A 25627-nucleotide genomic window follows, 5' to 3' on the forward strand; every position below is an offset into this window, starting at 1 on the left:
ACTTTGTTTCTAGCTACAAACAGCTTAGAAAACTTACTTTAAAGTGAATGCCATACGTGATCTTGAAAGTCAGATGATCTACAACTCTTCTCCTGGTTTCAAAATAGACATTTATATCACGAAATGAGAATAAATTGTTTATAGTTACTTGGCCATAGCTAGCATTGTGTATTTGGTATGATTTCAAAAATCAGATCTTCAAAAATCTCTGAAGATCCCTGTGTTGTCTTTGTACTTTCTAATAGGAAAAAAAAAATCTTCTTTAGCATTTAATTAAATTAAGGTGGGCAATTGACATTATTATAAGTGCAACCTAAAGAGGGAATTAAGGAAAGGGGGGTAAGACCTTTCTCATTTCTTTCCATTCTTCTGCACAGCTCCTCTGTCCTGTACCACTTGACTGGCTTAGTTTTCTAAAATTTGGGTCACACCATTGCTCTCTAGCTAGAATATTTTCCTCCCTTCCCACCTTCCCTGATCCTCTCTTTTCACCAAGCCTGTCTCATGTACCACCTCCTTTGTGGGAGCCTTTCTAAACACTCACTTGAAACAAATCCCCTCTTGTTATGAACTCCTATGACACTGATCCTTTTGTCCATTAAGTTAATTAATTATACACCACCTTGTAGTAAGGTAAATCTTTTATTGATTCACCCGTGGCCTTCTTACCCCAACAAAATTGTCAGCATTACCGGGGCAGAGACCATGCTTGGTTTTCTAGCATCTTCTCTGGTACAATGTCCAAGACAAGAGAAGCTCAGTAGACAGGAGTGTTGTTTAGTTAGAGCTGAAGGTACTGTTCCGTTATTTGATGAAAATATATTTCTTTGGGACCCAAGGTTTCCACGTGGTAAAGACCACAAGCTAATGAAGCTTTTCAATATCAGATTAAATAAAAAATGGCTGTGGATTGTCAGAGAAGATATTTAGAAGGCACATACCTCCAAATCCGGCATCACATGTCTTAGAATGTTTATGCTTGTAAACACTTTCGTTTTTGAAATGCGTCCAAAGTGTTCTCGCTTTCCGTGGGTGTAAACGCCAGGAGAGGTGCTGGGCCCTCTCTGTTAGCTCTTTTGACTGTGAATTCCATTTACACACATTCTTCAACACTGCTAGTTCTTCTGAAGTCGTTCCTCACAAGAATCTCTGTTCATATGTCAGTTTTGTTGTCACAAAGATGTATGTTTTATAGACCAATTTAATTCATTTTTGAAGAAGTAATATGAGAAAATGTGGTTCCCATATGTCCTCACACATGATATGTCAGCCTCGCATGATGGTAGGCTTCTCTCCTCTGCCCCCTTAAGACAGCTGCTCTATGAGGGAAGGGAGGAATACCAGGATAGTCTTAGTAGCACTGGGGTTTTTCATCCCTTGAATGTTGCATTCTGTATATATATAAGGTGTAGCTACACAACAAGATAAACAGTGTCTCACACCTCAACCCTGTGCCTAAAAACATCTGGCAGTATAATACATATAAGATAATGCTTATTGATAAAAGTGGTATCCTGGGAACAAGGGAAAATATCATACCCCTTATGTAAACCTCAAGGATACAGGACACAGCCTTAGTTCCCAGTGAGGGAGAGAGTAATAATGTGACTCTGGGATCGGTTTCTTTTGTTTGTTTTTTTATGTGGGTCTAGCTTTCCCCACCCTACTGACTCACTGGACAAAATGAGATTGGTGAGTAAAACTGGAAGTCAATTACCTTTCCCCTGGAGTAACCCTGGGAAGAATGGGGGGGGGGGGTGAATAACAAGGGTGCTGGGCAGAATGGTCCAGGATATGAGCCTGTGGCAGAATAACAGTGTCCTGTCCATGTTGCTGTGGATGCAGAAATGTTTGTCCCAATGAAATCTGTACAGCAAACATGTTTTAAAATTAACTTTGTCATGTGCTATGGACAATGAGAGGGGGATATGGCACAGTCTTGTCCTTAAATGAGACACACATACACAACTCTTTCTCTCTCTCTTTCTCTCTCTCAAAGAGAACAGAAAGCAGTTGTCTTAACCACACTATTGTGGCTGAGTAGGAGATAATTTTATGAATACAGCTAGTCACCAAAGAGAAAGAAAACTTTTATAAAAGCTCTATAATCTCTGAGCTTCCAGCAACTGGTAGGAGCAATTCCACAAGAAAAAAAATTGAGTAAAATTTTTGGTATTTCATAGTTATCATGATTAATGCCTTACTAAAGAAATCAAATTTGGGAATAAAGTCATTAAAATACCTATTCTCCTTGCTTTGGTATTAAAAGGATTGTTGTCTATTGAAGTCATTGAAATTGTTAATAATTTTATATCCTTTACTATTCTCTTTATTTACTTTTCTCTTAATTTGACAAACATTTCATGAGCAAATACTATGTTCAAGACCATGAAAATGTAATGGATAACAAGTTAGAAATACAACTTCTTTCCTGTTGGGGCTTACAAGGCTAGGGTAGCATTTGAATAGATAAGGAGCAATTGCAATATAGCCTTAGGGCAGTGTCAGGAAAACAAAGGGTGATAAGCAGGTGCACCAGAAGAAACCCATTAGCCAGATGTGGGTGTTAGGAAGGCTGCTTGGAAAAGTGATACGTCTTCTGATATCTATATGGATATATAGATATACAGATATAGATATATAGATATATATACATACACACACATATACATATACATATACATACACACACACACACATATACACACACTCATACATAATGTATGAGTGAGGGAGTCTTAACAGGTTAAAGAGGCGGGAGATCGAGGAAGCATTAAGGCAAGTTTACCCACAGGAAGAACAGCGTGTGTGGGAGCCCAGGGGAGAGAGTGAACTTTCTAAGGACTAAAAGAAGATTGGTATGCCTGTGGGTAGTCAGGAGATGAAGCAGGGTAGATGAGCAAGGATCAGTTCATGCAGAGCCTGACAGCTTATGAAAGAGTTCAGTCATTATCTTAAGAGCATTGCATCATTGTTTAGATGTTTTCAGCAGAGGATTTATATAACCAGGGGGAAGGAATCAGTGAAGGGGAGGGTCCCAAACAAAACTGGAGACAGGAAGCCTGTTAAGAAGGCTGTTGAAGTTATTCAGGGGAAAGATAATAGGTTCAAAACTAGGGCAGGTGGACAGAAATGAGAAGGTCAGGAGATGCTTAGTGATTGTATACAGTGGGTGAAGGAGAAAGAACAGCTGTGGCATCACCGAGGATCATGATGCATTGACAGAAGAAGAAATCAGGAGGAGGGGCCAGTTTGGGTTTAGACATGGGAAGTTAGAGTTGCCTCAGTTTCCTCCAACTGGAAACATACAACAGGTAATTGGGCATGCAGCATGAAGGGCAGGACAAATCTAGACCTATTCATTTGGGGTCCAACACATAGGTGGTAATTGAGCCAGGGAAATGGATGAGATTACTCAGTGAGTGTATGTAGAGTGGGAAAGGGTTGAGAGTGGAACTCCAGGGAAACCAAAGAATCTAAAAATAGGCTAACATAGGAGTCCAAAAATTAGGAGGACATTTAGGATAGGAAGTGGTATTCTGTATTTCAAAGTTATGTGCCTTTCTAAAACCCTATTTCCAAATTCAATTCTGTATCAATATAGCCCAAACCTTCTCTGCTCCGTCTGTGTGGTCTCTGGTTTTGCCCATTTTTAACATTGAAGTGTATCTCAGCACACCTTCAATTTCACTGAAGGCTTTGGGGTGGAGGAGGTAGGAGCCGAGGAAAAAAGTCTTTATACTGTACGTGACAGAGTATATTCTTCAAAATCCTCTACTAGAGATGAGTGTTCTTGCTTTCTGTCTCCACCTACTATGTCCCTCTGGACCTTGCCTTTCTTCCCCTAATCGTCTTTCTCTTTCTCCTTTCTTCAGTGGTTTTTCCCTCTTCTTCCTGAGACATGGATGTCAGACTCAAAATCAGCTCTACCCCCAGAATGCTTCTAAAAGAGTTTTCTCACCAACATTGTTTTTTCCCTGCAAAAGAACCTCATCTCCGGCTGCTAACAAGTTGTGGTTTTCTGCATGTAATCATGGGCATTCATTTTTAGGTTACCGAGTGCCAAACTTTCTTCTAGGCGCAGACAAGGGAGATTGAAAAGTTTAAGTTAAAGTCCCCATTTGAGAGTGGCTTCTATTTTACCTGTGGACCATAAGATATCCATGAGCCAACAAGGGGCCCAACAAGTCCAAGGGGCTGTGTAAGTCAGTGTGTGATTGAATGTTACAAACTCAGTGTATATAAGTGTTCTAGACCATAAAGCCAGGATGTGGTCCTAAAAAAATGTCTACAACCAGATGTCTTCCCCTGACCCTTTAGCATTCTTTCTACCCACTTTCTCCTTCTGTAGGAGAATCCATAAGGGATGCCATGGAGATTTCACATTTCAAAGGAAAATAGTGTTGTGTGTATTGTCATCGTAATATGTTTGTGGGCTAACTTCCAGAACTATCCACTGTGTTTTCTTGGCAGATTCCGGAGCCTCACAACTGCATTTTTCAGAGATGCCATGGGTTTCTTATTAATGTTTGACCTCACCAGTCAACAGAGCTTCTTGAATGTCAGAAACTGGATGAGTAAGTGGTATCAACTAACTTGCATTGGCCACTTTGGGCCCCAGCTTCTTTGCTTCACGACAAGAAACCAGATTGGGTTCCACAGATTAACTTTGAGAATTCATGAGTTTAGTATTTCCTGTCTCACCTTCAAAGTGATGGCCTTAATGTGGCTCACCTAAGGTGACTTGGAATTGTATCTTAGAAGAAGCCTATGTAGCTCTATCACCACCTATATTCAAGGTCATTATAATTGCAATTGAAAGGCTATTAATTCCACTTATCCAATAAGTCTTAAAAGACTTCTTACAACTATGTAAGCTACCACATCTAATCTGGAAAGGAGACAGGGAAAAGCAGCCGTGTTTTCTGAGAGGGTTCACTGACACCTAAAAATGTGTGCCCTTGTGCATGGGTTAACTAATGGATTAATTAACCAATGGATGAATTTGGTGAGAAACTGCTCCAGAGCAGACCAGCCATGTGAAGATAAGATACAGTGTGTCAATCATCTCACATGGGAATTTTACATTTTTGGAAAAAATGTTCAAATGTAAGGAAGCTTTGAATAGAAAAATAGAAAGTTAGGTATAACATTAAGTTAAAAGTAGCCTAATCAGTTATTAAAGACAGATTGATATATGTCAGCCCAGGAAAATAACATTTGATTTCCTTTTTTAAAAATTGATATAGCACTAAAGAGAATATTTCATTTGCATTTTTATTACAAACATGAATTTTGATCCTAATGTATATATATTATACATTATACACATATATATACATAGATATATATGTGTGTGTATATATATATATATATATATATATTATACATATATATACATAGATATATATATGTTGTCCTATGGGACTGGTGATAGTCTTATCATTTCTAGATTTGTCGGGGCCGTCTATGGCCAGAGTGATATTTTTTTAAAAATTGGATCATGTTATTTCCCTGCTCAAAGTTTTTCTGGGACCTCCCAAATCACTTAGAATAAAATCCAGACTCCTTCACTCACCTGCAAGACCATGGATATCAGGCCTTGGATTCCTGTGTAATTTACTCTCATTCTCCCCCAGCTCATTGGCCTCCAGCCAAAAGTCTCTCTTGCTGACAGGGACAAAAGGCACATTCCTACCTGTGGCTTTTGAACTTTCTGATTTTTTTCTGCCTCGATTTCTCATCTCCTGTTTATGGAGTGTGCTAGCTCTCTCATCACCTTCAAGGTTTTGTTCAAACCTAATTTATCTCTTGGAGGAAGCCTTCCCTGACCACCGTCTACACTAGTACTCCTCCTTACTTTGTATCTCCCCAATGTACATTTTATTTCCTTTTGTCACTTCCACCACCTGACATTATATTATATATTTCTTTACTTGTCATTTTGACTCTCTTCCACTAGAATGGGAGCTCTATAAAAGTGCTTCGTCTGCTCTGTTCCATTGCAGTAGTCCAAAACCTGGAATAGTGTTTGGCACAGAATAGATGCTCGAAAAATATCTATTTATTCTTATTATATATGATTTATAATTAATATATGTAACTGCTTTAAATGCAAATTCAATAATGCACTTGCTACCATGGGGGAAAATACCAACAAATTCTGACTTCGTTAATTGCTTTTCCAGTTGAGTGTTTATCTTAGAATCTGTCTCTGTTTCTGTTTATTATTGTATTTCTTTATCCAAATTTTGGTGGTATTATTAGATTCTGAGGAGATAAACAATAAGATTATTAGATTTTTTTCAGAGAATGACTTATTCATCCCTTTTCAAGGCAGATAAAATTCTTCCTTATTTAAAAAAAAAAATTCCTGAAGGGTACTATTGGGATTCAAGATAATTAATTGGCATGTCTCGTAACACTTTAATTTTTAACACCCAAATAATTAGTGTTACAGGGTAAGCCTTGTCTTCTTCCTTGGCAAAGTTTCATACAGCATCTCTTGAGATAGAAATTAAAGTAATCCCTGTAATTTTAAAAACATAGGTTGATAGATTTCTTATTTCCTTCCTTCTTTCTTCCTTGTTCCCTCCCTTCCTCCCCCAACCCTCCAGTCCATCCTTTTTTCCTTCCCTCCTTCTCTCTTCTCTCTTTTGAACAGAGAAAAGAGAAAAGAGAAAAACCTGTCTTAAAATTATTTCTCCATGAACTTGAACTTGTGGTGGTTCAGAAACATTCTATTCTTACAGATCATCACCTTGGACTTCAGGAGATAGAAATGTAGCAGTCTCTTAAAGGAAAGAGTAAACTTACACATTTAAAAATCCTGTTTACCTGAGTGGTTCAGTCAACTGAGTGTCCAACTCTTCATCTGGGCTCAGGCCATAATCTCACTGTGAGCACGAGCCCCATGTCAGGTTCTGCACTGTCAGCATGGAGCCTGCTTGGGATTATCTCTCTCCCTCTCTTTCTGTCCCTCCCCACCACCCCCCTCAAAATAAATAAATAAACTTAAAATCCTGTTCTGTTATCTCTACTTTTACTTGAGGAACAAATAGTATGAAGTGGTATGTCCATTTCCCCAGATGTAGAAGAGCACTGATACGTGATCATATAGTTGCTTCATATAAATTATTATTAATGATCACAATCTGCGATTTGTGAGATGTTATCTTCATTCATTTTACCAACGAGGAAGCTGCAGTTGAGAAGCGTTGAGTAACTTGGCTAATATAACCAGTAGGCAGCCAAGCTGGAGGTGAACAATTAGTTTAGGAATTTGAAGTATGAAAAAAAAAAGGAATTTGAAGTATGAGCAGTCATTAGACATCACTTGTTTATAACTAACGTGCTGGGTCCATCTGCTTTCTTCCTAAGGCCAACTGCAAGCAAATGCTTATTGTGAAAATCCAGATATAGTATTAATTGGCAACAAGGCAGACCTGCCAGACCAGAGGGAAGTCAATGAAAGGCAAGCCCGGGACCTGGCTGACAAATACGGGTGAGTCACTTACGTGGAGATGTCATCTAATCTTGCACACTGCTGCTTAGTAATGGAGCAGGGATATAAGGCTGATACTAGGAGGACGCCCCTTGAATCAATACTGGCACATGAATGAAAAAGATCTTTCAGGGGAATGTATGGGACCTTTCAAACCAATTACTTAATAGTAATAGCAGCTAACATTTGCTGGGTAATTATTATATGCTAACAACTGTCCCTAGACTTTAACTCATTTAACCCTTCATAACCATATGTAGGAGATCTGGAGTCATCCCATTTTAGATACAAAGAATTGAGGCATGGAAAGATTAAGTAACCAATGGACGGTCCGGTAGCTGCTAAGTAGCAGAGTTTGAATTCGACTCAGGCAGTCTGAGATCAGAGCTCATGATCTTCAACACTATATTCTACTGCCTTCCAACTAATAGTTGTAAAACTCTAAGAAATAATACCTAACATGGACATAATGTAATCCTCATTGAAGCTGAGCTTAAATGGCAGATTACAAAAATGTTAAATACCCCCCTGTGATTATAAATTGAGTTCCACCACAGACTTCAAATTTAAAAGTTTCATCTTCTCTGCCAATTTTTTACTGAAGAATTAATTCTCCTTGAGGGCTTTGAAAATATGTCTTCTTGAAACTTTTGATTCCGAATAAATATAGACTTATTTATTTACATGTATATCCTATTCAGTGCTTGCTTAATTTCTAAGTCCTATTTCCAGATAATTGATTAAAAGGGAAATGATATTTTAATGGTAATATTTACCACTAGTTTAGGTATTTCTACCCTCTTAATTTTTTTTTTTTGAAACAGTGGTAATGCATTAGCTTCAAATTCCTGAGTACCTCCTGTATCCATTTCCTTGTCCATAAAATTGGTGATATCCGTAGGAAAAAGCAGCCCACCAGCTTTTACTCACTGAGAAAAAACAAGGATGCTTTCCAACTCAGCCGGCAAAATCTTGATTATTTCACAGTCTCTCAGCCAGCCATGCTTTTGCATGTGTGACTCATTTGTACATCTTGTTGTGTCTTTTCTGATTTCTTCCTCTCAAAAATATTTGTCATCTCTTCTATTCAAGCATACCATATTTTGAAACAAGTGCAGCAACTGGCCAGAATGTGGAGAAAGCCGTGGAAACCCTTCTGGACTTAATAATGAAGCGAATGGAACAGTGTGTAGAGAAGACACAAGTCCCTGACACCGTCAACGGTGGAAACTCGGGAAAGCTAGATGGGGAGAAACCAGCAGAGAAGAAATGTGGCTGCTAGTCCCTGCATAGGAACTGATCATCAAAAACCCCACCCAAATATTACTTCCCAAAACAGCGGCAAACCACAAAATTGTTGTTGAGTAGACCATGCATACTGGCATATCTTGCTTTTCTGCCTGAAAAATCTATTTTAAGAAACCAGAATAGTCAACAGTGTTCAAAGGATTGACCGGTTGTCTCTGAGGCCCCTCCAGACAAGATCAGAGATTTCCTAATGTGGTCTCACTATGATGGATGCTCAATTTGTGTGTGTGTGTGTGTGTGTGTGTGTGTGTGTGTGTGTGTGTGTGTGTGTTTTTATAAAGAAGATGAGTAGATAAGAAAGTATTCAAGATGATTATCTGTGAGTTTTAAATCACAACAAAAATTACCATGTCACATGGGGGAAAGGGATAGGCCAGTAAAGGGAAAATATAGAAAGACAATTTTTTTCTTAAAGATTGGATTTACTTCTCCTATAGAATTTGATTTGTCCTTTTAGTTTTGCATTGGGGGGACATATTTTGCTAAAAATGGGTACCCAATAAAGAAATCTAAATCGATCGTTAAGAATGACATGGCTATGTATACCCAATAAGCTGTCCTAGGATGGCTTAATTGCTGATAAGTTTATGAGAGTGTGAAAGTCAGACTTCTGCTAAAATATGGGAGATTGTATATTAATGTACTTTTTATATTCTTAATAAATGACAAATAGACAAGGACAGGACTGTGAATGACAAAGTACAAAAGAAATGCCCTGGAAGAAAAATGAACGTATGATAACATGGCATTTGGACAAATGAAATTAAATGTGTCTGTTACAGATGTCTGGAAGAGTCATTTAGCCAAATTTCACCCAAGCCAATTAGAAGTTGACATTATCACTTGGGATTAAGAGAATCTCCAGAGGTTTCCCTTTCAAACAAAATTTTGGAAATCAGTTCATTGTTCAGTCTCACGTTTCATTTTTCTTAGCAAATGGTCATGAGGAGAAATTAAAGGTTGCCAAATTTCTTTATTTCTTTAGAAATGCAGTCAAGAAAAACTATTTAGCCTTACTTGGTTTCTTTAGATAAAATATGTCAGCAATATGAAAAGAAAAAGTGACTAATAGTTGTGTGTTTCTTTTTAATTTACAAAAACAATGGAAACTTGGAATCACTTTTCTACCCTCCACACCCACCCCTGGCTTTGAATCAATTGTAAAAATACAGGTGTATCACTTTGTAGAGCAACAACGTCAGAATGATGGATGGTTTTATGCTCGCTCTGAATTTTCATGTCATTCATCACATAACAATTGATGATACCTCATGCCATAAAACAATATATTTAACATTTGTTTTCATTTCGCCTCAGGCAAAGTACCCACCTTTGAGGTATATTTGGGGGTAGGGAAAGAGTGGAGCTATATCTTATCTCTAAAAAGTTGGTTAATCATTTTATTTTTTCACATAAAACTGCCTTTTTTTAAAAAAAATCATCACAAACATATTTTCCATTGTCCTATTCTTAGTATTGTGTCTAAACTGATATTACATTTTTTTTTATCTTTATGGTAAGTCTAAGGAACTCCTATTAAACGATTATTTAAATACTTGTCAGTTTTACCTATAACAAAGGCATCACGCTTCAAGTTTTCTCTTTTTATCATGAGTATATAATTTTGATAGGATGGTTCCTCTTCCTATAAAATTTGCTAATTAAATTTCATTTTGCCATACTCTATATATTTTTAAATTACAAACATTAGGAACCCTAAATCCAAGTCCCCCATTCTCCCCTTGAGCCTCTCTCTAAGGTCTACATCTGGTATTGACTCAGTTTTAGGAACACAGATCCAAAGGATTGTCTAAGATGTTCTTGCAAAATTCTCAGTGTTAATTGCTCAGTTCCTCTGACTTCTGCAGCATAAGGCCAGCTTCTAAGATCCATCCTGCTTGGGTGTTCCTTCCAATGGTGTTTTTCTCTACGATGCTCTTCATGACCTCAGTGCCTGAGCCATGGGGATAGGAAGCTATTAGCCAAGCTCAAAGATGTTTTAACTGAGAGTAAAGTGAGAAGAAGCAATATAATCATTGCTGTGGCAAAATTTGGCAAACTTCCTATGGTCATTTTATCAACTCTTCTTTGGATTCGAATTGTGATGTCCCCTGCATCTCTGTAATAGGGAATGTTTAGCCTTTATAAAATCCTAAAGGTATTCTATTTTGGATTTGGTTTTTTGTTTTTGTTTTTGTTGTTTGTTTTTGGTTTCTATTCTTTTTCCAGTTATATGATTGACTTATTTTTGCCAAGATTCTGTCATTGTCAGTTATTTCACAAGAATTTCTTCAGAGTCTATTTTAAGATCATTATTTGATAGATGTAGCATGAAGCAGAGGGCGATGATGCCCATAATTATAGAACTATGCCTATAAAAATAACAATTATTGGGTAGCATTCTCAAGAGGAAGGAAATCTAAAGAAGACAAGGAAACTAAAATAGCATCCTACTTATAAATAAGTACTTGATCTAAAAAAATATTTTCTCTGACAAGTTTGACATCTGATCCCAAATTCTATGTGACCATTACTGGAAATTCCTTCACTTAATTATTTCAGAATTAATAATTATGTATAATCCGTTTTATAATTTCAAGTTGGTTTGAAATTTCTTGTTAGTATATAGATTGCTTTAAAGAATTGCATACCTCCTTTAACCCAAAACAGCATGTATTTTTAGCCCAGATGTATCCTGTTATTGTTATCTCCCAAATGCTTTGGTAAACCCCCATACTGTATTTTGGGGAAATATTTAAAATGTAGATGAAACTTCTTTCTGATATAGAAATCACTTCTGGAGTGCTTACACTAGTTTGATGTTTACATTGCTCTAACACAGTGCCTCGAATACCTCTGTGACCAAATTTGTCTCCAACCACATAGCTCACAGTTCCTATGATGTCATAAAAGAAGAGGGCCTCACAGAGACCTAATACAGTGAAAGATATCCTGGTGTCTTCAGCAAAGCGTACAGGATGTTACTGGAATCTGGAGATGATTACCACCATCTCTTTCTCCTAAGCTTCTCACGGAAAGGGCATTGCTTGAGATTCAACTGTGAGTAGGTACAAGGTTACCTTCTAATACACAAAAAGAAAAATCCTTTGAAAACTGTGTCAAAAAATAGCTGAGAAAACATGTCGTCTTGGTATGACGGGTGTCACAAGTCATAAATTGGCAGAGAAAATGCGAAACGCTAGGAATTGAGCTTGTGGGTCTCTACATAAGTTTTAGAATTCTTGAAACCGCTCTAGTGATTTGCTATCATTTCCATATTATCAGCTATACACTGCAAAAAAATTCAAAACCAGCATTTTCTAAAGCAAAGTAAACATTTCATCTGTTGTTCTTAACCAGATGGGCCAGTCCGGTCCATGTATCAGCGGATGTCTTTGTTATGCTTCTAGCGTAAATTATTCTCTGCCAACCTGCACACATAAAATAAAATGAACTGGGTAAGAGTTTTAATCCGATCTTTCTTGTCTCCACTGTAAGAGGGAGAAGTTTGACCATAGGGAATTACATGATGACATTAAGAATAATTTAATAACAGCCAAAATATCCTATAAAGTGTTAATTGAATCCAGTGGAAATCAATGTTTGATGAAGCTCATCTACATACTCATCAGCCAGAAAGAGAAGCAATATGTGTAATAGTGAATAGCTAGGTATAGTAGGAACCTGGAACCTATGTCCATGACACAAAATTATTCACTGCTCTGTATCTCTGCTCACTTTTAAAAAGGTTACATATGCTTTCTTCAGTGTCTATTATACTAAAACACTGAAGGAAAATTCTCATCCATGGAGAATTTTGGGGTTATCATCTCCAACTCAAACTGTAAAGAGATAATATTGAAATTTCTGGTTTCCTAAGAGAATGAACTCTTTAAAAGAGAGCTCTGAGAGCTGGTGTGAGCCAAAGGGATGGAAAAGTTGTCTTTCACCCTGTACCACCAAGCTTTAAAACATTAAAAGAAGGCTGGTGCCTGTGAATATTTTAGGGAAAGCTTTGTTATCTTTAAAGATGCCAAGATGCTTGAGAAAGTTGTCAGAGAATTCACCAAACACTATATTTTCTTCTTGATCCTCGACCAATATGATATAAACTTGTTTCCGGGGAGAGCGCTGAGCTCTTAGACATGGAAAGCAGAAATAGAGTATTATCTGAGATGAATGTTGTCTCAATGCTTTATAAACCCATGACGATATTTGTCTCAAAGTAGAACTGATAAAATCATTGTTAGAAATCTAAGGAGTTTTATAAATTTGTTGCCTTAGAATTCTTAGGTGGAGACCCAAACATGATGACATTGTTGGGGAAAAGCTGTAAAGGGAGGTTAGAGTTAAATGTTGTCTGAATAGTGTTCTTAAATATTGCGGAACACACAGAAGGCCATACTTTGAGTTTGACTTTTAGGTAGAAAACAAAAGGAGAATTAGTAACAGAGTTTTTGTAACTAGATCCATGGCAAATATTTAACCATCATTTTTATCTACCAAGTAGTTTATGCCTTTAGAACCAAGCTTATAAAAACATTCAAACGTCAAATGTTTCATTAGTGGCATCAAAATGTGGGAACTTTGAAACATTTTGTTTGCTCTATCCAAACTTAATTTTCTCATAAATTGCATTTTGATTAATTTTTCAAGGAATAGAATCAAAAAGATGCTTCTCTGCAGATCTCCTTTTACCAACAGTGTATGGTTGAGATATTTTCTAGCTTCATATATAGATAGAACAAAAAACAAGCAAAAAACATTAGTAACAAAATAGTGGGGTTATTTAAAAGGGTGTCAGCTTTTGAAGAAAAAAACTTACAAAGAAATCATCTTTGTAATCTCAAACAAGTTTGAGTCGATCAAACTTGTTTAATGGCTCCTTTTCTTTCCAACAGGTCACGGAAATCATGGCTAATATCCCTCAACTAACTTAGTCTTTAAGAATCATTAGCAAATTTTGTAGAAGTGGGCATGTCTGTCCTTAACCTAATGGATCCCTTATTTAACCAAAGGCTCTTGTCCTTATATCTGTTGGAATATCAAAATAGTGTCTGTCCCTAGTAAACGTATTCTTATAATTTTCTGTTCTCCAGGTTATTTTTTTAAATCCTCTTTGAGAGGAAACCTAGTATTGTAGAAAGGAGACTCGTCAGAAAGAACAATTTGGGGCTCATGAGTGTGCCATCAAATATCTTAGTGGCTTCTCTTCATATGGAACTTATAAACCCTGTGTCCCTCATAGAGTTCATGTCAGTATCAAAGGAAACTACATCTAAGAAATTGGTTTGTAAATTATGTTCCCTTTCGTAAACAGGCACTATTATCATAAGCTAAGAGTAATAAAAATTACAGTAATAATTTAAACCACTTGTGAAAAGAAGTGTCATAGCAGGGACAAAACACCAATTTTAGTAGTGGGTATTGGAAGGCATAAAATGTTAGCAACTTGAAGTCATTGTATTTGATTGGAAATGTTTAATATATCTCAAGTTCTTGAAAAAACTATGAGCTCTATTTCATTTTGTATGTCATCTTGTATTTCTTTCAAGGAGTCCAATTACATTCTAGATAGTATATTACAACTTGGTCAGATCCTCCTTGTACAAATAGGGCTTTTGTGTCCATAGCCTTGCAAAAGGTACTGACTGCATCTGAAATTATCTAAGAGAAATAAGTTATCCTGCTTAATGTATTAAAAATAGATAATGTTCAACATAACACTGAAGTGCTTCACTGTATTCCGACAGTCTACCTTTAAGTGATATTATTCTCATTGTTAGGCTAAGCACTTTTGATTGTTTTGTCTGTCATCTACACAGACCACTGTTTTGTCTAGTGCTATGAATGTAAATGAAAACCTTAAACACGGTGTTTTTACTTTATGCACCCCTGAGTAGACTGTGGTGCCTGACAAACACTGTTAGATCATAATTTTGTTGTATCAAAGTTCTAGTGGCTTCAGAAATCATAGCATCCAATGATTTTGTGGTGTCTGGGTTTGAATACTATGGTGGAGAACTGTATTCAGTGATTGTTTCTGCACATTTTTTCAAATAAAAATGCATTTTTATCAGTAATCTTGTGTACGCAAAGCAAACTTATTTCTGTGTTGCAGCTGAATGTGTGGTGCATGAAGAACATTAAATCAGTATCAACATGGAACTTGTATCGTATTTGAAATGGTATCCATTAGGAGCTAGGAAAAAAGAAGTGATTTGGATTTAGCCAAGTGATTTTTATCCATCTCTCTAAACTTTTTCATTTACGATTTGTTTAAAGACTGGGCTTTGCAAGGGAAATTTTCTAATAATTTTGAACTATACATGTGTGAAATTAGCAGTTAACGTGTTGAAGTATTCCATGGTACGTAAGCACCTCGACATATTACAACCTTTTTCTTCCCCATAATAAAATGCTGAGGCAGGAGGTAGTGACTTCCTTAGTCCCAGACTGGTGAAAGGACCAATTCAAGACCACAACCAAAGAGCTTCCTTTTAAATGTTCATTTGCAAAGGCTGCCTTGTTCCCAGAGTTGCTCTCATTCCATATGTTACTTAGTCTTTGCCAAGATAATGATGAGTTTTTAATTTAGAGATAAACAACTCTCCCACTGCAAGCAAAATAAATCCTTGGCACTGTTCTTTCAACTTTACTCCCTGGTAGCAGTAATGCTGTTTCACATAGGCAGAATCTTTCGCCCCTGGGTTCGTCTTAAATAATTCATGACAAGTCATTAGGAACTTGCTTTCCCTAATGGCTTTATAGGATTTTTAAATAGTTATAGCATGCTCCGTATTGGGGGTGGGGTGGGGGAAGACCATCTTGACCTTCAAAGTGTTTAATGTGGAAAGGGAAAAACTTTTAGAACCTGTATGTAAGGTGTTTGGATTATTCAATGCTCTTTATACCAAGAACAATTACAATTTGACGAAGGCTATATCATAGGGGCACCTGGGTGGCTCAGTTGGTTAGATGTCTGACTCTTGGTTTTCTTTCAGGTCACGATCTCACGGTTCGCGAGTTTGAGCCCCGCGTTGGACTCTGTACTGACAGCGTGGAGCCTGCTTGGTCTTTCTCTCTCTTTCTCTCCCTCAAAATAAATAAATTTAAAAAATTAAAGCAGCAGCAAGGTTAATAGCCAACAACTTCAATCTGTTTGCTTGATTCTCCAGAGAAATTTGTATCGTGACTCATTCACTGATGAAAAATAATGAAACAGAAAGATGATTTGGAGTCATGCTAGTTAGCATATTGGATTGTGAACACGCATCATCTGGCTTCATGGACACTCTTCTCCTCCCCTGACTTCCAAAAGCAGTTCCTCATGAGTTCCTCTAGGCAGAGTGTAAAGTCCAAATAAGACCACTCAACTGAACCTCTCAAGAGCAATTTTCCCTTCACTGCGCCTTCCAGAAAACATGGGTTTTCTCAGTATGTGAAAACCCAGACAGTGAAAACACAGACAACCAAGAATTAAGATACAGATTCCTAAAAACTGTTAGTTTACCACTGCTCAGAATTCAAAGAACTAGAAGGATAATTTACTTTTCAAATAAAAGGAATGATTTATACAAAGGAAACATGAAAGACTATATTGCATGGAAAATGATTGAGACAATGTTAGGACTCACTCTTGACCTGCCAGTCCAGCTGCACTGATGTCCCAGCTATTCTGGGACACACCTGGTCTGCCTGTCCTCTGGAGCTAGTGCACCTGGCTTGCCCCTTCCCGGACGCTTCTTCCACCAAATAATACCTTTTTCGGGTCACTTTCCTAGCCTTCTTCCTATCTTTGCTTACTTAAATGTTATCTTTAAAGAGGGAGGCCTTATTTAAAATTACTATCCTATTTAAATTACCAATCCATGGTTACTACATTTATTTATTTTATTTTTAATTTTTTAAAATGTTTATTTTTGAGAGAGACAGAGACAGAGACAGAATGCGAGTGGGTTGGGGCAGAGACAGAGGGAGACACAGAATCCGAAGCAGGCTCCAGGCTCTGAGCGGTCAGCACAGAGCCCCATGCGGGGCTTGAACTCACAAGCTGTAAGATCATGACCTGAGCCAAACTCGGATGCCCAACTGACTGAGCCACCCAGGTGCCCCCATGGTTACTACATTTAAATTATCACCCAGTTTAGGGGCGCCTGGGTGGCGCAGTCGGTTAAGCGTCCGACTTCAGCCAGGTCACGATCTCGCCGTCCGTGAGTTCGAGCCCCGCGTCGGGCTCTGGGCTGATGGCTCAGAGCCTGGAGCCTGTTTCCGATTCTGTGTCTCCCTCTCTCTCTACCCCTCCCCCGTTCATGCTCTGTCTCTCTCTGTCCCCCCCCCAAAAAAATAAATAAACGTTGAAAAAAAAAATTAAAAAAAAAAAATAAATTATCACCCAGTTTAAAAGTGTAACCACAGCCTTTCACCCCTAGTAATTCCTGATCCCTGTGTTCGGCTTTATTTTTATTCACAGTCCATGGGACATCTCTGACTTTATTATCTGTTTTTGTTTTTTTTTTTTTTTTTGTCACTAGAATATATTTACATTAAGGTACAGATTTTTTCCTTTTTCTTTCTTCTCTGACACATTCACACCCTCCTCTTTCCCCACTGCCATAGCCCTGGCATCTAGAACAGTGCCTGGCAAATAGAAGGCATCAATATATATTTGTTGAAAGAAGAAATGAACGACTCCTACACAAGAACCTGATTGAGTAGGTATAGAATAATGTAGCATTAACTTAAAATTTTTTATTACTTTATCGAAATTAATATTTAAATTGTACAATATATTGGTTCTGGGCATGGAAGATATCCATGAAAACATAACCATTATCTACACACTGGATATTTCTACTCCCCCCATATATTTCTCTGTATTGCTATTTGCACTTTCTCTCTACTCCCTTCCCCAGGCAAATACTGATTTGCTCTCTTTCACTATGGGATCACATAGTATGTCCTCTTTTTTTCCTCTAGATTCTTTCACTAAGTATAATGATTTGAAGTTTATTCACTGTTGTATATATTTATGCTTTGTTTCTTTTTATTGTCAAGTTCTCTTCCAAAGTATGGATGTACTATGTTTTGTATCACCTGTTAATGGACATTTGTGTTTAGTTCTTGGTTATCACAACCAAAGGTGCCATGAAAATTCAGATACACATTTCTTGTGGACAGAAGCTGTTGTTTCTCTTGGGTAAAACAAAAACAAAAAACAAAGAATGGAACAGCTAGGTCATATGGCAGGTGTATATTTAACTTTTAAAGAAACAGCCTGGTTTCCAAAGTGCTGGTACCATTTTTGCATTCTTGCCTTTAGCACATGATTTTGTTTCTCCACATGCTCAATAAGGCCGGTGTTTGTATTTTAGCTGTTTTAGTGGGTGTTTGGTATTTATTTCTTAGTGGTTTTCATTGGCATTCCCCTGATAGGCAACTGATGAGGCATCTTTTTATATGTGTATTTGTAATTTGTCTATCTTGTTTTAAGAAGTGACTCTCTGGGGGCGCCTGGGTGGCACAGTCGGTTAAGCGTCCGACTTCAGCCAGGTCACGATCTCACGGTCCGTGAGTTCGAGCCCCGCGTCAGGCTCTGGGCTGATGGCTCGGAGCCTGCAGCCTGTTTCCGATTCTGTGTCTCCCTCTCTCTCTGCCCCTCCCCCGTTCATGCTCTGTCTCTGTCCCAAAAATAAATAAAAAATGTTGAAAAAAAAAAAGTGACTCTGAACATTTTTGTCCATATGTCTATTAGTTTGCCTTCTCATTGTTTTAAAAGTTCTTTATATATTCTGAATACAAATCCTATACATGTGAATATTTTCACCCATTCTGTAGGTTGCTTTTTAAAATTTGTTTAGTGGTGTCTTTCAAAGAGCACAATATTTGAATTTTAATGTTCAATCATCAATTTTTTTCCTTTTATGGTTTGTGTTCTTTGTGTGCTAAACACAAAGTTTGCAAAGTGTTGCAAAGAGACTGTGTTTTCTGCTAGAAATTTTAGTTTCGTTTTACATTTAGGTATAGTGTACATTTCATGTTAATTATACACTGTGAGAGATAAGAATTGATGCTAATTTTTTTTCACATATAAAACTTGCAGTAGGGGTGCCTGGGTGGCTCAGTTAAGAGTCTGACTTTGGCTTAGGTCATGATCTCGCAGTTTGTGGGTTCGAGCCCCATGTAGGGCTCTGTGCTGATGGCTCAGAGCCTGGAGTCTGCTTCGGATTCTGTGTCTTCTCCTGTCTCTGCCCCTGTCACACTCTGTCTTTCTCTCGCTCAAAAATAAACAACAGCAACAAAAACACCCACAACAACTTGCAGTATTTTCAATGCCGTTTAGAAGACTTTCCTGTCTCCTTTCTATAGCCTTGACAGCTTTGTCAAAAATCAATCACATAAAAAAAAAAATCACATAGATGGGTCTATTTATGGATACTCCTTTCCATCCATTTAGATATTTGTGTATGTTTTCACCAATAGCAAACTATTAATATGTTTAATTTCAATTTCACTAATTTCAGCTTTGTAATCTGTGACCTTGTTAACTTTACTTACTAGTTCTAGTAGCTGTTTGGTAGATTCATTAAAGTTTTCTACATTAACAATTGCATGAACAACAATGGACATTTTACTTTTCCTTTCCAATTTGTATGCCTTTTCTTCCTTTTTCTTTTTCTTGACATATTCCAATGGCTAGGACTTAGAGTACAATGTTTAAGAAAAGTGGTGAGGGCAAGCATCTCAATATTAGTCTTTCATCATTAGTTATATGAACTGAAAGCTTTTTTGTAAATGCTGTTTATCAGAAGGATAAAATTTCTTATTCCCAGTTTGCTGAGTTTTTATCATGAATGAGTGTTAAATTTTGTCAGATACTTTTCTTCACCTATTAAAATAATTATATAATTTTTCTTCTTTATTATGTGTATATGGTTACTTACATTGATTTTTTTAAATATTTTGGGAGAGAGAGACAGAATGAGCAGGGGGAGGGGCAGAGAGCAAGGGGGGGTAGAGGATCCGAAGCTGGCTCTGTGCTGACAGCAGTGAGTTCAATGTGGAGCTTGAACTCACAAACTAAGAGATCATGACCTGAGCCAAAATCAGGAGCTCAACCAACTGAGCCACCCAGGTGTTACTCATTGACTTATTTTCAAATGATAAATCAACCTTGCATGCCTAGGATAAATACCAATTTTCTGTAATTCTAACACTTACAAGTATATATTTTAATAATAACACAGCAATTAAATATGATTATCTAAGTCTTTACTGAATCTTAAGATTTCCCACCCCCAAAAAAATGGAAGGAAGCAAAAAAGGTGGAAGGGAGGAATTAAAATGATTATGACATTAGTTGAAGGAATTTTCAGTTCTTGATGGAATGGGTCCTTACATCAATATTGATGAGGATTCTATGATTACCTCAGGCTCAGAGGAGAGGTAAAGAAAGTAAAGAAATATGAAAGAATTTGAAAAGTGTGTTCTTAATTTTATAATGCTACTATTTTTTCATATTCAGAATAAAATATTAATAGATTACTTTTTCCCATTAATTTGGATCCAAGAAAAAATTAGCAGAAAAATTCAGGGAGTCATCTACCTGTTCACTAGCAAAACCAATCCATTGATTATGGATTTTATTGTCATGAACAATCAAATAAAAATGGCTTAATTTACTTATGCATAATTTATTATTTTATTTATTTTTTTAAAATGTTTATTTTTGAGAGACAGGCAGAGCACAAGCAGGAGAGGGGCAGAGAAGGAGGGAGACACAGAATCCAAAACAGGCTCCAGGCTCTGAGCTGTCAGCACAGAGCCGGATGCGGGGCTCAGACTCAAGAACCATGGGATCATGACCTGAGCTGAAGTCAACACTTAATCAACTGAGCCACCCAGGCACCTCTACTTATACATCATAATTTTAATGTAAAAAGAAATAAAAACAAAAAATAAACAAAATATGATATCAATTTCTTTATTGTAAACAATTATTCAAAAGATAGATGTATTACACCAATTATTTAAACGTTTCTCTTTGTTGCTTGAACATTTCCTAATGGTAATTCGTAATGATATATGTAATCAAAGTGAAACTGTTTCTTTTCATTTCTACCTTCATATAGTCACTTCAAGGTCCACTTCAGGCCTTCTTATTTAATATATTAATTAGTATAATTATAAGCACAATTATTTAGGCTAAAACTGAACTGGTATTTCTTTTCCTGTATTTCTCGTGTGATACTATTTTCAGATTAATACTTTTTATTCTCCATTGTAATTGTTTGTTTTATGGCTCAGAAATATTTATTCCAAAAACATTCCAAATGATAAAAGCTGAGACAGTAAAGATACAGGAAATAATCTATATATGACAAATAAATGATACTGCTGATGCTATTAAAAAGATATTTTTGTATTTGAAGAGTCCAGATCTTTTTACGCTGCTGAAACTGCTTGATCTTAGTCTCAGGAAATCCAAAGAACATTCCAAGGTGAACATGGAGGGCACATGAGCACCTCCTATCCGTATCACATCCAGTGGTACTTCCGTGTTCAAAGATGTTATGCTAAGTGAAATAAGTCCTCCAGAGAAAGGCAGATACCATATGTTTTCACTCCTATGTGGATCCTGAGAAACCTAACAGAAGACCATGGGGGAGGGGAAGGGAAAAAAAAAGGTTAGAGAGGGAGGGAGCCAAAACATAAGAGACTCTTAAAACTGAGAACAAACTGAGGGTTGATGGGGGGTGGGGGGGGGGAGGGTGGGTGATGGGTATTGAGGAGGGCAGCTGTTGGGATGAGCACTGGGTGTTGTATGGAAACCAATTTGACAATAAATTTCATATTAAAAAAAAGAATAAATAAACAAAAAACAAAACAAAAATGAGCAGAGTGAGACCTACATTAAATCCAGCAGTGTCTTCCTATTTTTGTCTTTAGAATACATTATTCTAATGGGAATCATTCTTGTTGTTAGGTCTGTTCAATGGATCCATTCCAAAATCTCGCATTTATTAACATCCAGCTTGGTGATTGAGGTGTAAGAGGAACCTAAGTGATCACCAGGTGAAAAGTGAATTCACACACTACACTGCAAATGCTTGAAGCAGAATTCATGATCCCAATCTCCCACAAATGTGCCTGAAAATACACTGCCAAAACGTCTTCCATGTGGTATAAGGTCATGATAATAAATGTAAAATTAGAAGATTTTTAGCAAGTTGTTCTGAACTACGTTCTTATGAGGGTAGTCGAAGTAGGTGAAAGGCCAACTTATTGCAGGAAAATATTTACTTTATGAGTAAAGGTTCTTTCTGTCACTCACAGGATGGTGCAGAGCCTGTGAAACAAGGAAGCTGTTTCATTAAAGTAGCAAAAAGAAAAAGCATTTCTATAGTGTGGGAGTATCTCAGACCATCAAGCGAGCAGGTAGAAGGAATACTGACAGCCAAATCAAGAGGTCCAAATCCTCGCTCCATTGTAGCAGCAGGGAAAATTACCAGACCTCACAGCATCCACCCCTGTGAGATGGTAATAATAGTATGACTTGCTTTTGAGGTCTTTTGGGTAGATTAAAGCAATTAATACAGGTAAAGTACTTAGAATTGTTCCTGGCATCGGAGCCGTGTCATAAATGCTATTAAATAACTACATCTGAAAAACCAGCAAGCAATAAAAATGTGATTCACGAAATGCACACATATAGTTATGCAACATTTCAAGGATTACAGTACGTCAATGAATTTATAAATGTGTCACTTAATCTCATTTGAATGTATTTTTAAATATTTCATAGATAATACTGATATTTCACATTCCACATTGAAAGGCTTGAAGCAGCTTTCCTGAGAAAATGTTTACAGTCGTACACCAGAGAGGATAATCAAAAGGCTTACAAGTAATTCACCCTTCAGCAGGGCTAAGTCTGCCCATTATTCATTTAGTGCAATTGCCTTCTATCCTGTTAGCCCGTTTGCACTTCTACAAATTAGAGTCTGGTTTTCCTCATAGCAAGCACAAACTCACCTGTGATGAATGCCTGTATCAAAATGCAAGCACACTTTCACCAAGGCACTGGACATACGATGGATGGAGAATCTTCCCAGCTATAGACAGTAGCCACTCTTCCTCTTAACCCACAATACACGTATTTTTGTGAAGGTGTGAGCTGACGGCATTGTGTTCCTATTCTTTCCCCCAAATATTTTCTTAGCTAATACAATGAATCTTATAAAGAAAATTAGGCACCAGGTCAGAGTCACAAACTGCATTTCTTCATGCTTACTTGTGGGTTATCTCTCGCAACCAATTCTCAGTCCCAGCTGAAGAACAATGGCTTCCAGAGGTGCGGTAAAATGCCGTGATGCTTAGCAATGGAGGGCTGCATAGATTGGGGAATTAGCTAAAAAGAACCTACTTCTCCTGCCCATAATGCCATAGAGAATAACTCTCTTACTAACGATAGGTCAGGAGATGAATTTATAAATTCATGTTAGGATATTTCTTGTTATTCAAAGTTAACTTTAAAATATATCATTTATTCACACACATGTACATACACTCTTCCATTTATATACATAAAAACCACTATCAGAAGGTTATAGTTGACAACCTTAAACCACTCCCTTCAGCAAAAATCTGCAAAAAATATTCAGATTCTTTTTGAAGTTTAAAGCAAAATTCATCTTCCATCAAATGCCCCAGGTCTCTTCACCCATTCACTAAGTTTTGAAGGAAGAGTTCCTTGCCTTGAATATACATTTGTTTGATTTTCTGGAGTGTCCTCTTCCTGCAGAGCCATTGACGTATAATAAATCCCACTGAATACTGCCAGTGAGCCATTTTAACTTGCACATTTAGTCTGTGTTTCAAGGAATAAATAAGACCCACATAGTGATCTTTCTTATTGAGATCTTCAGCTAGTCAGCTCATTTCTGGAGCCTGATCAACATCAGATAGGGCGTAGTGCCTTCAGTCTTCAATTCACTATAGAAAAGATCAAATAATTATTGATAGAGAGCACATTAAACTTTAGTGATATAATTGGTGTATCACCACCATTTCCATCTCCACCACCGCTATACGACCAAATATGAACTAATTGCTTTAATCTAAGAGATCTGGTGGTTAATTCGTTGACTGACTAATTCCCCATGAGACATGATAGAATCATACTGTGGAAGCATCTAACTTATGTAAATTCAGCTAGTTGTAGAGGGACAAGAGTGAGGAAGAGGGGAAGTGAGAGAGAATTAGAGACTATATCTGCCATTCCATGCAGTGAAGGCATGCATTGGAGTGACCTGGAGACAGGAAACACGCATCAACCCTCCTGCCAGGATGTTTGAGTCCTGTGGCCTTCTCAAGTCTGAACTTCTCCCCTCACTGTGTGATTCCAGTATTTACAATATATATGTATGTATATATGTGTGTATACACACACACACACGTTTGTATGTGCATTTTGTTGTTGCTGTTTTTGTCTAAGAACATGACCCTGAATCTCCAGCAAACACCCTTTCTGGTGTTAACATCTATATGTTTTAATGCTCAAAGACACCACCTTGCTTTTTAGTATTTACTGAGAGATACAGAATTATATTTTGTAGGTAATTAAAGAGATTTGCCTGGATTAATTTTTTTTTTTTAATTTTTTTTTTTAACGTTTATTTATTTTTTTTGGGACAGAGAGAGACAGAGCATGAACGGGGGAGGGGCAGAGAGAGAGGGAGACACAGAATCGGAAACAGGCTCCAGGCTCTGAGCCATCCGCCCAGAGCCTGACGCGGGGCTCGAACTCACGGACCGCGAGATCGTGACCCGGCTGAAGTCGGCCGCTTAACCGACTGTGCCACCCAGGCGCCCCTGGATTAATTTTTAAATGCATATGATTTTCCCCCTGAACAGCTACTTTTCTACTCCAATCTCTCCCTTGAGTTATAATTCCACTGCATATGGGTGAACCCAGAATTACCACATCATACTACCACTTACGTTCTCAAAGCAGCCAATTGGCCATATTTCATTTTGTAAACATGAGACCTACCAAGTCATAGAAAGAAAAGAAATCTTTAAAACTAAAAGATGTTTAACAGTGAATTTACTACAACTAAAGAGTTGGCCATAGAAGTCATTCTTTCCAGCACATTCCCTCTGTACGGGCTAGAGTCTCTGCATTCAATACTGGAGTAGTTACAATAGACAAGCAGTTGATCTCTCCTTCACTCCACTCTGGCTGCGTTCCCTACGGGGTCAAAACAGCTGATGCCTCACCACCCCAAGGGGACTGGTATCTGGTAAGGGAATAAAAAAATCAATTGTCTTCCTTTTCCTTGGAAAGTCATGCTTGCTCTTCTGTTCTGGACTCATTTCTTCCCCCACTGAAGTGACTACTTCTCTCACTGCTTCTGAAATGTGGGTATTTCACTTCCTCCTGTAATATTTCTGGGGCTTAATTTCTTTTCTTTATTGGAAGTTTCAGGGCTACTGGCCAAAAAGTGGATAACTTTGCATCAGGGGGACTGACAATTTTAGAAGAATCTATTCAGAATGGCTTCATCTCATCTCTCATTACATATATCATTAGCAAAGGGAAGCAAGGCTGCAGGGAGTTCTGCCAAGGGAGATGGACCCACCTGAATTCTTGGACTGATACTCATCACAGAGGGCCTGATTTTCTACCTCAGGCACTGAACAGAAGAGAGTTTCAGAAAACAGGCTTCTGCCCTAGAGGGATTAGACTGGGAAATTCAAAAGCTGCTAGAACAGGAAGTTTTTAATCACTTTTTAAATGATTCATGTAATTAC

The 25627-nt window shown here is 37.5% G+C and overlaps 2 protein-coding genes across 9 annotated transcripts in view; one reads left to right on the forward strand and one right to left on the reverse strand.

Moving 5' to 3' along the window:
- Positions 1-14895, forward strand: part of RAB27B (RAB27B, member RAS oncogene family) — a 147269-nt gene extending 132374 nt beyond the window's left edge. For all 8 annotated transcript variants that reach the window (XM_086683029.1, XM_086683028.1, XM_086683034.1 and 5 more), the window contains 4 exons: positions 4474-4577; positions 7381-7504; positions 8597-9059; positions 9094-14895. In XM_086683029.1, the coding sequence (XP_086539155.1) occupies positions 4474-4577; positions 7381-7504; positions 8597-8786 (418 nt within the window). In that variant the 3' untranslated portion in view covers positions 8787-9059; positions 9094-14895. The remainder of the gene's footprint in view (positions 1-4473; positions 4578-7380; positions 7505-8596; positions 9060-9093) is intronic.
- Positions 14896-22579: 7684 nt separating this feature from the next.
- Positions 22580-25627, reverse strand: part of CCDC68 (coiled-coil domain containing 68) — a 50478-nt gene continuing 47430 nt past the window's right edge. Inside the window, exon 12 of the mRNA XM_086683035.1 lies at positions 22580-23806. Coding sequence (XP_086539161.1) covers positions 23749-23806 — 58 coding nt within the window. The 3' untranslated portion in view covers positions 22580-23748. The remainder of the gene's footprint in view (positions 23807-25627) is intronic.

Source organism: Puma concolor, chromosome D3, assembly GCF_028749965.1.
Source record: "Puma concolor isolate L17-30 chromosome D3, mPumCon1.1.hap2, whole genome shotgun sequence".
In the NCBI taxonomy this organism is placed as follows: domain Eukaryota; kingdom Metazoa; phylum Chordata; class Mammalia; order Carnivora; family Felidae; genus Puma; species Puma concolor.